This window comes from Micropterus dolomieu, linkage group LG20 (genome assembly GCF_021292245.1).
Source record: "Micropterus dolomieu isolate WLL.071019.BEF.003 ecotype Adirondacks linkage group LG20, ASM2129224v1, whole genome shotgun sequence".
Taxonomy (NCBI): Eukaryota; Metazoa; Chordata; class Actinopteri; order Centrarchiformes; family Centrarchidae; genus Micropterus; species Micropterus dolomieu.
Window position 1 is genome coordinate 18,642,826 of NC_060169.1, and position 12,700 is coordinate 18,655,525.

At 37.9% G+C, this 12,700-nt stretch overlaps 1 protein-coding gene across 1 annotated transcript in view; it reads left to right on the forward strand.

Moving 5' to 3' along the window:
- Positions 1-3,624, forward strand: part of cpne7 (copine VII) — a 30,310-nt gene extending 26,686 nt beyond the window's left edge. The window contains exons 12-15 of the mRNA XM_046032564.1: positions 740-791; positions 1,137-1,270; positions 2,252-2,488; positions 3,472-3,624. Coding sequence (XP_045888520.1) covers positions 740-791; positions 1,137-1,270; positions 2,252-2,488; positions 3,472-3,624 — 576 coding nt within the window. The remainder of the gene's footprint in view (positions 1-739; positions 792-1,136; positions 1,271-2,251; positions 2,489-3,471) is intronic.
- The last annotated feature ends 9,076 nt before the right edge of the window (positions 3,625-12,700 follow it).

Genomic DNA, 12,700 nt, shown 5'->3' on the forward strand with positions numbered 1-12,700 from the left:
TTGTGAAACAGGCCTCTTAAATGAGATACAGAACATGATCCCTTCTCTTGCTGTGGCCCTATGCAAAACTAAATGGTGGTCTGTATGATTAATTCCTCTGGCACTCCTCATATCTATCTATACAGTGACTAAATTCAGGCTGTTAACCACATTAAAGACAAAAATGACTTTTAAAAAAGTAGCCAGCTGGAGAGGAGTCAGTTGTCACTGATCTGGCTGACAGTTGGTGCTTGTGAAAAAAAACCCAACGTTTTCTTGTGAGGGGAGCTATCAAGAAGGGGATTTAATTTCTGCCAATTAAACAGCTTTGAGATAAACAAAGTCAATCTGACGTTTTGATAGCAGGAATCGACTAGATAGAAGAAGAGGAGTTGAATCTCTTCAGAAACCAGACATTAAACATATAGTGCGTGCTATATGCTCATTACTGTATAGTGTGATGATTCAGGATATTAACACAAGCAGACCCTTCAGAATGTAATATATGCCAATATAAATCAGTACCTCATGTAACAAATTCAAGGAACACTAATGCACCCAGATTGTGTTTACCAGTTTCAATTTTGGTTCCCTTGCTTCTGCCGAGTCTTGGTTGTTTCAGCTAGACAGTATTATAAAAGTAATTTCAGCATTACTGGACATTCATGTTACTTTTCTGATACAACATGGAAATAATTTTTAAAAAAGGCCTCTGTAACACCAAATTAGCAGTGTTTCACAATTCTTTTCCCATTTACAGGTGTCTCATGACTTTGCCATTAATTTCAACCCAGAGGATGATGAATGTGAAGGTAATGAGAAGCTTTGTACTCAAGTTCCCCCGAAAAGTGCATCTCTCTGCTAATAATACTAGAAAAATAACATCTGCAGTCTGACGACACAGCTGCTAAAATGTCAATATTGCTTAGCAGGCACCCCATCACAAGAAATAAACTAACTCATCTGTACTGATTTTTTTTACTTTTTGAGTATTTTACTAACTTGTGTGTGACATAGTATCAAACCTCTCATAATTCTTTGCTAGTCTGAATGATTCACCTGACTGTACCTTTTAGTATGCAGTTGCTTGCTGACTGGCAAGTGTAGATATCTGTGATGACGTTTCCTTCATTTTGCTCTGTGCTCTCTTTGATTAGAGATCCAAGGAGTGGTTGAGGCGTACCAGAACTGCCTTCCTAAGATCCAGTTGTATGGCCCAACCAATGTTTCTCCCATCATTAACAGGATAGCCAAGCTGGCAGCAGGCGACGGCAACATTAAAGATGCCTCTGTGAGTGTCCCTTTACAGTCTATTAAGAAAATATATGGATGTAGTACAGGCTTTTGTTGTTGTGCATCCCCAGAGTGAGTAGCCTCTGGTTCACCTCACTTTATAGTAATGATGCCCTACAGTGCAAAAGAAGAAGGGGCCCATAATAGAATAAGTTAGTACTCTTTAAATTATAGATTGAAGTCATACAGTGTCGTATTGGTGGTGTATTTTGTATAATATTTCCATATCACTGACCATTTTTGTTTGAAATTACCTCATGAACAGCAGTTAAAGTGGGATTTGATAGAGCTATTGTGCTTTCATGAATATCTCTTTGGGAGTAGAATCATCTTTTATTTATTTTGTAACTTAAATTACCTACCGGCTGCACGAACATTGTGTCCAAAGTATTACACTCCTGTAATTGTGTTGACCTTGTAATTATTTACTCCTAAATATCAGTCCTTATTTGATCAGTAAATGAGCTGCAGTAAACAATTAGTCTTTCAGTGTACCCATTAGAAATACACACACTCAGGACATTTAGAAACACATAAACAGCCAGGGTAACCACCACTCATGAGACCAATCAAAAATGATTACAGTATATTGTGCTATGTTAATATAATTGTACTGTACTCCTAATATTATACTGTTCTGTGGAAACATTTAATTCATTTCACATATACATGCATACATGCACACAAACCATATCTCTGCTGTAGTTTGAGATGTAGTTGCTATGTCTTTTGTTTTTAACATGCTCCTTTTTTATCTGATCTTGATCCCCTTGTTTTCTGTGTAACACTTTAACAAAGTGTCGTAAACACACTACTGAGTGAAGGCTGTAAAATTATCCAAGACAGCATGTAAGGCCTACTTCAAACCACAACACACACTGAGAGTTGTCCTTACTTATAACCACACGTTGCTGTTAAATTGGGTTAATGTTAGCATGGATTAATTTAATTCACAGTGAAAGCTCTTATCTTCTTCCAGCGATACCACATCCTGCTCATCCTCACGGATGGTGTGGTGACAGACATGGCAGACACGCGCGAAGCCATTGTACGAGCCTCCTACCAGCCTCTCTCCATAATCATAGTTGGTGTGGGCAATGCAGACTTCACAGACATGCAGATTTTAGATGGAGATGATGGAGTCCTACGCTCACCAAAGGGCGAGCCGGTCCTCAGGGACATTGTGCAGTTTGTGCCCTTCAGAGACTTCAAAACGGTCAGTTCTTTTCTTTATCTGTCAACGCTCACTTTCACTTTTCTCTTAAACCCCACGCCTTCTGACTGCCATGCTAATAAGACTCATGGACATTAAATATTTTTTATATAACGTCCCTATCCCTTTTTATTTAAAAGAGCAAACAGGAGGCTGTTGCTGGCTTTGTCAGTGCTACAGATGGGCATCATGGACTGGAGGATATCCAGAAATTTCCTCAAATAACAATGTACTCTAAATGTAGCTATATGCAATCAGCGACAATTTAGTTGTTTAATTATGTGGTCTGGTGTGCACTAGATAAACAGTAACATTTCCTCAAATTTATGTTACAATATATATTTACTATATACACATGAATGGCAAATTAAAGGAAAAATCTAAATGAATGAGAACACTATCAAATGCATTGTGCAATGTTTTCCACCCTCATCAAAACACCAAACGAGGGAATACATTTTGAAATAACAGTGTTCTTCCCAACGGTGCATCTCACCAAGACAGTTTTTTTATTTAATTTGTCATACATCTGTATAATTTACATAAAATCCACAACATGATGTGTCCTGACCTGGCACACAAATTTGATAGAAATCTAGACACATTTATTGTGCACATGTGTATTAAATTATACCCTTGTGTAATGAGATTTATGCCACTGAATAAAAAAATGCTTAAACAGCTGTAGTTTTTTACCTCATGTACTTCTAGTTTAACAATGAAAGAATCAACTACAAAACCCTGCAAGACATATTATTCATTTTTATGTAGCTCTTAGGATCAAGGTAGAAGAGACCTTTTCAAGAAGTCATGAACAGAACAGTATACTGACACTGACATACTTCTTTTAATTTGTCACCATCGATAGTCCCCTCATCAGGAAAAAAAACCTTAAAAGCTTCACCGGCAAAATGTTCTGTATTACAGATTAAAACAATATCTAACAGTTGTTTTGACAACAAAGCTGCTCTTTATCTCTGTTGCAGGCATCACCTGCAGCCCTGGCCAAATGTGTTCTGGCAGAGGTGCCCAAGCAAGTAGTAGAGTACTACAGCCATAAGGCCATCTCCCCTATGTGTCCTGTGAGGGAGTCATCGACGCCTATCCTTAGCCCAGTCGCCACCACACCAACAGAATAACTACCCACCCGTTCCTGGGACCGAGCTTTGACCACAGCACCAGTCCAGCAAACTGAGAGGGAGAAAGGACACATGCCTCGCGATTTTGGAAGGAAGGAAGAGAAAATCTTTCTTAATGTGTTGTTACTATTTTTCTTTTCTCCTTTTTTCACTGCTATCAAAGTGTTTACACAAGGACAGTATGACGGAGACTGTGCTTTTGTTATTTTATGCTTAGTGTGGATCCGGCACTTCTTTCTTGCTCAGCAATTTGACCATCCAGCTGTTTCAGCAACATCCTGCCCTGGTGGATTGTTTTTTTTTTCTCTCCAAATTTTAATGCATGCAGGCCAATCCCTCAGTGCTGATCCATCGATCAGATGCAGGCTTATTATTCCTCGCTGCCCATGAAATTCTCCACTTCAACTCTGTCTATTATGTTACCATTTTCCTTATGTCATATCTTCAGGTCATTTTGAAGATTTCAGTATCTCACAATCAAAATTAGACTGCTCAACTTGACCATACTGACAATATTTAGATGTTTCAGATGAATCACCAGAACTAAAAAAACGAGACGCTGCATTCAGACGTGATTATTATCATTACATTGACCTTCCCTCCTATACTTAAGTCTGTCAGGCTGCATGATTGTCCTTATTATGTATTGACGACAGTATTTCCAGGCACAGACAGATCTCAATTACAAATCAAGCTACTAGGGTTTAACATGGGAATAGACTTCACTATTCACATCACTAATGCTTAATTTGTCTAGTAAAATATAAATGAACTATTATAATCTAATGTGAAAATTAAGAGCTCTGTTGCAAAGTTCACCAGCCATTTGCAACAAAACAAAAAATATCCCATCTGCGACAGCATGAACTATGAATGACAACATCCTTACCTAGCAAATATAATAGCAAGCAATGCTGAGCGTGTTTGGCAGTTATCATCTGCGGGTTGCCAAGTTGGTATATTCTGTGTAAAACACTTAGCTGAATATTCGGAAATTAGACCTTAATAAAAAGGTGAGAAAACAGCAGCAATGAAGTCTTTGTTCAGGTGTGAGATGTCACCACCTCAGACCTGTTCACCTTGTACATCTGTGAAAATGCAAGTGACAGAACCTCAGCAATGTGCGATATTTGCTATAGCTTGAGCTCTTTGTATGCTTTTTCAGTTACAACAGGAAGCTAATCACAGCGAGACAGAAAATACAGTCAGGTTGAAGCAGGAGATGTGTTTCGGTTGCCATGCAGTAAGAGCTGTCTTTTTTGACGTTAGCTGTGAACCAACCCTGAGTAACATTTTTCTCCAAGAGAAGATGAATGATTGCACCGTTTTTTTGGTCTTTTGTAAGGTGGCTATGATATAAGCTGTGAAAATGCTTCATGTCAGGTGAATCCTTTCCCTCTGAATTGTTCATGATTGTTGTCATCCCTGAGTGGGTAGCATTCTTCATGTTTTTGTAGTATGTTTCATTATTTTTTTCCTTTCGGACGCTTTTTACATGCCATATAGTTCTACAATGTTTGATGTTTCATAACGAATTTAACTGTTGAGCACACTGTTTAAATCAAATTAAAGCACAAAGCCGATCACGGTGAGTGCTGTAAAACACAGCATTGTTCATAAAACTAGCTCTGGAATGTGTTGTATCAGTTAAACGTACATCCGTATATTAAAAATCTAAAGAATTTATCATTAATAGAAAATGTTCTCAGTGATCATTAAAATGCTTCTTACCATAGAAGGTTTTCTCATCATTGCAAATGTCATGCATCACCAGAACAAACTGTTCAGTGAATCAGTTCTTTTCATGTGAAGTCAGCTCTTGACTGAAGGATCACTATTTATTTGAAAGGCTACATTTGATTTTTCTGCTGTTGTATTGAGCTTTACAATGTTCATCATAGGCTATAACCTTCACTTTCATTTGTCAGATTGTCGTCATAGTGATCAGAGCGTAGCCAGAAAAAGCTACCATGTTTTGGCCTCAGTTTTCTTCCAACGTGTAAATGCTACAGAGGTTGAGGCACAATCGCTCCCTGAAAGTGACTCTTTAAAGCAGAAAAAGCAAATTGCTGTTTGGGATGCTGTTTTTTTATTGTAAATAACTGTGTGAATATTTCCATGAAGCCAGACAAGATGGGAGCGATCATGTGTTCAAGTCACATGTACTGTAATTACAGTTTCAAGGAGTGTCAACTGAAAATGAAAGTAAAAGAGTTGAATTGACCAAATGTTTACAAAGTTTTCAAAAGCCACCCTCTACACATTTTTATCACTTGTGCAAGGAACCTTAACAAAACAAAATGTTTCCTTAACTTTATCAAATCAAATTTTTCCTCAATACACATGATAGTAAGAAAGATAGATAAAGACCGATACAAGCAGGTTCCTGAACAATGTATTATCAAGCATCATTAAGCTGGGCATACATTTAAAAACAGTTTGGAGATTTGAATTAATTAAATATAATTCTCACTTCTCTCTCCGAACTAAACACATTCGTTACTGGAATTCATTGATTTATTTCCTTTGCCTTGGTTTTTGATTACATATGCAAAACAATATTCCACTGTATTAAAGAATTACAAAGTGGATCTTTTAGATCCAATGAAAGCATAATATCCCCTAAAAGTGGAACATTTTATGAGACCAGCAGTCTGACTGAAAAGTGTCAGCAAATCAAATGCTTCACTGTTTTAAAATCTTACTATTCACAATACAGTTTAAAATATATATATAATATTATTTGTGGCCTGTTCTAATGACTCTGTACTTTGTATATTTGCTTAATGTTTTTGCATTTATCTTATGTGGTGTATTTGTGCTCTTAACAACTCTGAACGGTGACTAATTCACTTGGCTGAAAACCAAGCTGTCCCTGCCATTAAATGCTTCAGAAGAATAGTCTGATTTGTCCTCTAAAGCTTACCCAGCCCTCCCCAGACACAGATTATTGACATCTTATGAATTCACCTAAACACAGCTAGCTCTACTGTGAGCTGCTTTCCGAACTCCTTTGAAGACCACAACTACTGACGATTCTTCATTTACTGTGGATCACAGGATGAGGCAGATTGATTCAGCAGGCCTAGATTTGGAGCCATACTCAGTTTCTTGAATGTAAATTATTCTGGAGGGACTTTGGTCTGAAGCTCAGCTCTATGTTACTGGTTTACAACTGGGAGGGGATGGTTGCAAAATTTAGAAAATACCCTGCTGGAATAAAAAGCATTTGACGTTACAGGTTATTTATCGAGAAACCTTGACGTTTTTGTATGATGAATAATTTGTTGTGTGTGTTAACGCATCTTAATATAGTCTTTTATTTTCATACGTTCCAGATTCTTCACTTGAAAAATGTGTAGTAATTAATAACTATTACATAAAGCAGTTTTGTAAGCCTTCACCTATGAAACCAGCTTTGAGCTTTTCCATAAATCTTTAGTGGCTACTTATTCTGACTAAATAAAGCAGGAAGTGCAGATATCAACCAATATTGCTGTTCCTTGAGAGCAAAGCAGCTCAGATATTAATAACTAAAAGCCATCAGCACTTCTTTTGTGATTTGTGCCTTACATGGCAATTCACTCTTTGGTCCCTATTACCTGTATCACCTTATTGCTACTTTGCCTCAGGTTATGAGCTGCACCAGCTCAAATGGTTAATTACCCACTTAAAATTTTAATGAGATGTGATATACTGTAATTCATAGATGACTGACCTCAGAACATAGAAAATGTTATTTCTTTGTCTCACAAGTAATGTTTTATTTGTTCTTATTAATCAATTAAGTAATACAACAATGCCAAAATAACTATTTTCTCTGTCTTAGACCAATACAATGAGCCATGCAAATGTTTCATGCTGTTTTGGAGTTACCTGAATTACAAAATGTATTAGATGTCTTATGGTAATACATGTGAAACAGTGATGCATGGGTCTTTAATGCCTCACCAGATTTGCCCCCAAACAAATAACACTTCAGACCTTTTTTGAAAATAATTTTCAATCTTTATCTTTTCATTAAATGCTATCAATCATGCGTGAAGTGCTAAAGTATTCAAGGATTTTGATTTGATATTGATTGTGTGCTAACTGAAACCAAGTGCACAGCCATTGGGGTTGTCACTTTAAACAGAAAAAAAAAATAAAAATACATTCATGTCTAATCATTTGTGCCACAGTGGTGAAACAACAGCGAGTTGAAATACTGGAGACAATAAGACCACAGTTCATGTGGCCATCTTGCACTGCAGATTAAAAAAAGCAGGGAAGAATTCACTGAGCTGCTTATTTCCCCTTATCTATGCTTGCACCATTGTCAGACAAAATTACCAAGTCATAGGTTTTACACCACACTGATGTATGTCTCTCTCTTTCACCCATCCACTGTTAATCAGAACAATGTTTACAGTCCATAACCCGAATATGCAACTGGTGTAACTGCAGGCCCTGTGGGTGAGAAGCAACCCATGCATCATTAGTAAATATTTAATTTCTTCAAAAGGAAGAAAGGGATTTATTGCATGCTTACTTTTATTGTTAAGCTGTGCTGTGCAGTCATTCCTTTGGGTCTTATGATATGCTAATATGCAAGCCTGCATTTGCACAAACCTCTGTTCTTGTAGTTGACGCTCTCTGTCTTGCAGTTAGGTAAATAAACCTCATCATTTAACTGAAACTGTCTGTGACTTGTTATCATAATATAAAGTTATCATTATTTTGTCAAACATTTTATACTACATCTGTCTACCTTCTGCCATCCAGTTTCCTCTGATCCTACTCACTCATCTCAGTGATCATCTCACAAAACATTATCTCACCGCTCGCAGCTGCGCAGGAGGGATGAATAGAAATGAGAGAACAATATTGATGTGCTTGATGAAATGTAGGTTATGCTATCATGTACACATTTGCCCTGTGTGGTTTGGCTGCTGATGCTGTGGGTACTTACTGCATGGAAAGAGGGACTGAGCCTACTCTTTAATTCCATCAGGCAGCTCCTTTCATTTAACGGCTATTGTTGAGAGCACTGAATAACGGTTGTTTCCATGGTGACACCTACTTGTGGGGAGACATAGACCTTCATTTTTGTCAGATTCAGGGACAAAGATGCAGGATGTGGTGAGTGCTCTGGGAGGAGACCATCCTCACATTATCATGAAAACAAGGAGGCTTTGATTATGATGGCTGCTGACCTTGGTAAGGCCACTGAATGTCCAGTGGGGCTGTGAGCCTCAGGTGAGTGCTGTGTTAAAGACCTCTCTCTCTGACTGTCTCTCTCTCTCTTGCTCTCTCTCTCTCTCACTTCAATTCAATTCAGCTTTATTGGCATGAATGTCAAACAACAATATTGCCAAAGGTTAAAATATAATACAAAAGAACAATTCATTTCATACAATTCATTAAATAAAAATAAAAAAACAGTAAAATAGTGTGTACGTGTGTGTTAAAATAAAAAATAAATAAATAAAAAAGTGAGTGTGTGTGTTGTGAATTCAGTTCATGTCTCTTCAAATCTCTCTCTCTCTCTCTCCTATAACCCTTGTTGTGCCTGGCCTGCTGATTTATGGCCACAATTAAAGAACACTCATCAGCGCTTAACATTCACTGGCAATAAAATCAACAGCAGGCTCGCACACTGGGACAAGGTGCTGTTGTTTAGTGGAATCAGCTCATTGCCTCCATGTTATCAGATTACCTTTAATGCCTTTAAACTCTACTGGGCGTCTTTAACACTGCTATAGCTGGGAGGTCTAGCTGGAGGCACAGTAAAAACAGGAAGGACGGAGGATAAATTGGTTTTATTCTCAGTGGCTGGTTGCCTCCATGCCTGCCGGTAACGAGGAAATGACTAATAAGAGATGGCGAATGGGGAATCTCAGTAGTAATTAGCTGTCTCCTCCTTCCCCTAAGGGAACAGAACACACCTTTGAAATGCTTCCAGCTAGCTCCTCTGATATTGTCTCTCACATGCTTAATATCCCCCAGTCTCTTTGTGCATTTACTGTACAGCACTTGCATGTACATATACACACCTAGACACAAACCAACTTTGAAGAATGAAGGTGAGTTGAGAATATGTCCCAAATAAATAATGATGCTTTTGTGACATTGGCGGTGTGCACTGTTACATATATAGGCAACGTATTACAAAAAGGAGACTACACATTGCTACCAATAAAATATTACATTATTTTCAAATGCTGCGGTGTTCCAAGTCACCAGCAGTTTTCTCAGCATCCTTGGTCGAGTGAGTCTATCTAAGCATGTCAATGGATGAGTCATCTAGAATTAAGATTCACACGCACTGCTAAGGAAGAAGACCTAGTATGGTTCTTCTTCATAGACATAGTTCCACAGGAACTACATAGACATAGTTCCACATGGGGACAGTAATTGTGATTTTTAGTTGTGTTAAAATGACCCTCTGGGATAATTTAGCTCCATTAAGCAATGTCATATCACAGTTTTGCATTGTGTCTCACTTAATATTCACTCATTCACATTCTCTCTCTTTTTTCTCACGCACACATTTCAATTTTCACATTAATTTTGTGATTCCACTTAGTCATTGTGACTGCTCATGAGAAAACAAAAAACCCTCACTATCTGCATTAAATATGAGTTTTCCCATAAAGTGGGCATTTAAGTACATTTCCTCATCATAATATTGGAGGAAAAACAAGACTTAAGAGTATGCTAATATGCTCACAATGACAATGTTAACATACAGACTTTTAGCAAGTAATGTTAATCACATTCACCATCTTAGTTTTGTTTTTTGGCAAATTAAGTATGCTAATTAGCATATTTTTTAGACTAATGGAAATGTCATTTGTTTTGTAGGTATCTGGTCATTAACAAAAGTATTGCACAAAATAAAATTTTGACTTGATGATGGCACATAAAAAGTTTAAGAAGCACCAACGTTATTATAATTCGTCCTGGGGAAGACATGAATGCCTGAATTAAATTAATGGCAATCCATCCAATAGTCAAGACATTTTTACACAAAACTATAAAGTTGTTAGGATTCATCCTCTAGCCATAGTAAATGTCAAAAAATGTCATGGCAATCTAATCAAAAGTTACTGAGATAATTCAGTGTGGACCAATTTGTTGGTAGACTGAGCGACTGACATTGCCATCACTAGAGCTGTACCTTAAAATCTCATACCGTGTTACTTGTGAATTCCCTACAACCACCATGTCCATCCGTGCAGTATAAAGTTGAACTGTCAGTGAATATGTAAATATGTAGATATCACCATGAAATGTTTCATATTAAGTCAAAATGTAAACAGGACAATTGTTTTTAACACTGATATGTAGGTAGCGATGTTAAGTGTATAGCAAGTTGGGTCTCTGTGAAAAGGAAACTACCACTCTCCTCTCGGTCTACCCATCTGCAGAAGAATTAACAGCCTTTTCAGACTGCAGGACATTCAGATGTGGCTCAGTGAGTTTGTACCTCAGCCCCAGTCCCCTCTGTCTATGTCCCTGACACCCACAGATATAATAATTTAATTATGCTCTAAAGTTCCTTGTTGACCAGCTGGACTGCGTCTGGCTCTCCAAAGCAGTGCTCAGACCCTACTTAATGAACCTTCTCCCATAACTGTAAAACTTTGACTGTGAGCTCTAACAAAATCTCCCACTCTGTTTTCTACTTCCCCTTGTGTCCAATTTGAAATTAAACAGCTGATCCACATGTGGAAATCTCTCATGCAGTGGAGCCAAAAATCCTGGGTGTAATTAGTACAGAGAGCAAGCAGGCACCAATCAGTTGTCTGTGGTGCACCAGTCCTCTTTTCCCATTTCTGACTGAACAAAGCAGCCCGAAGGTCTGCGTTTGAGACATCATCATCATTTATCATAGTTCTTCAGGACAGAAGCAGCATTGATAGGTCAGAACAATGCACTATGGATGCCTGTTAAAATTAAATCCATAACTTTTTTGGGTTAGAAACTATCTATCTGCTTGGTTGAGTTTTGTTAGATGTGATTGGCACATTTAATGTGGTTATAGCTGTTTATGTGTTGTCTCTTTGCTTTCTTTCTGATAATACTAAGAGACTTTGTGGCTGACAATATCAAGAGAGCCTGTTCAAACCACATCATGACACAGAAATTATGTTATGGTGCAACATTATCATTAATTTGGAGTAATTTTTAGGGCCTAGTTATGAATTTAAGTCCAATGTTCATTCTCTTTTAGCTGTGTTTTTGGTCCCCACCTACTCCTGAGGGAAATATCTGGCACTTTAGCTGCTAAAGGCTCCACTCTATAGTCCATAACTGTGTCTGTCTGCTGTTTGGTGCTGAGCAGTTAGTATACAGTGGATTTTTAGAGACAAAACAGCACTATGAGAGCGGTGAGAGTGAACCAAAACTCGAGAAAAGCTCTATAAAGTCTAGGGGAGCTGCAGATTCGGATGATAATTCTCTGTACAGTTAATCACTCTGAGTGATGCCTTTCACATTGTCACATTGATTTCAAATTGTCATTTGTCTGTGGCAGGGGCATGATTGGACATCCGTATCATTAGTGTATGGGTAATGATGTCACCTACAGCATGTAGGCAAGATGAACACAGAACATGAAGATGCAGCACCTGCTGTATCAATCAGTGAAGCAGAACAACCCAAATGGAAGTTTAAGGCCCTGTTCAGATAGAGTGCTTTTTGTCTTTTTTGTTGTTTTTTCTAGTGTTGCTAGGCAACCACTAAATCACCTGTCCTAAGCCTAACTGTGAATTTGCTGTGTGTTACTCACAGATCTCATCTGATTGGTCAATGGGGAAAAAACACAAATGATGTTGGGAGGCTTTTCTGCTCTTAGTTGATGTTTTTTCAATTTGAAGCATTCAGAGTGCTCCTCCAAAAATGCGCTTCGGACATCTAAAACATATAGAAAACAACTGTAAAAAGACATCTCTCAATGCAAACGCCGGGGCCTATCTGATCAGTGCCTAACACAAAACACTTCTCTTGGATTCTTCCAAGGCTGGCAGATATCAACAAATCAGCAGTATTACCTTACAAGAATAATTTATGCATTGAATAAAAAGATGGT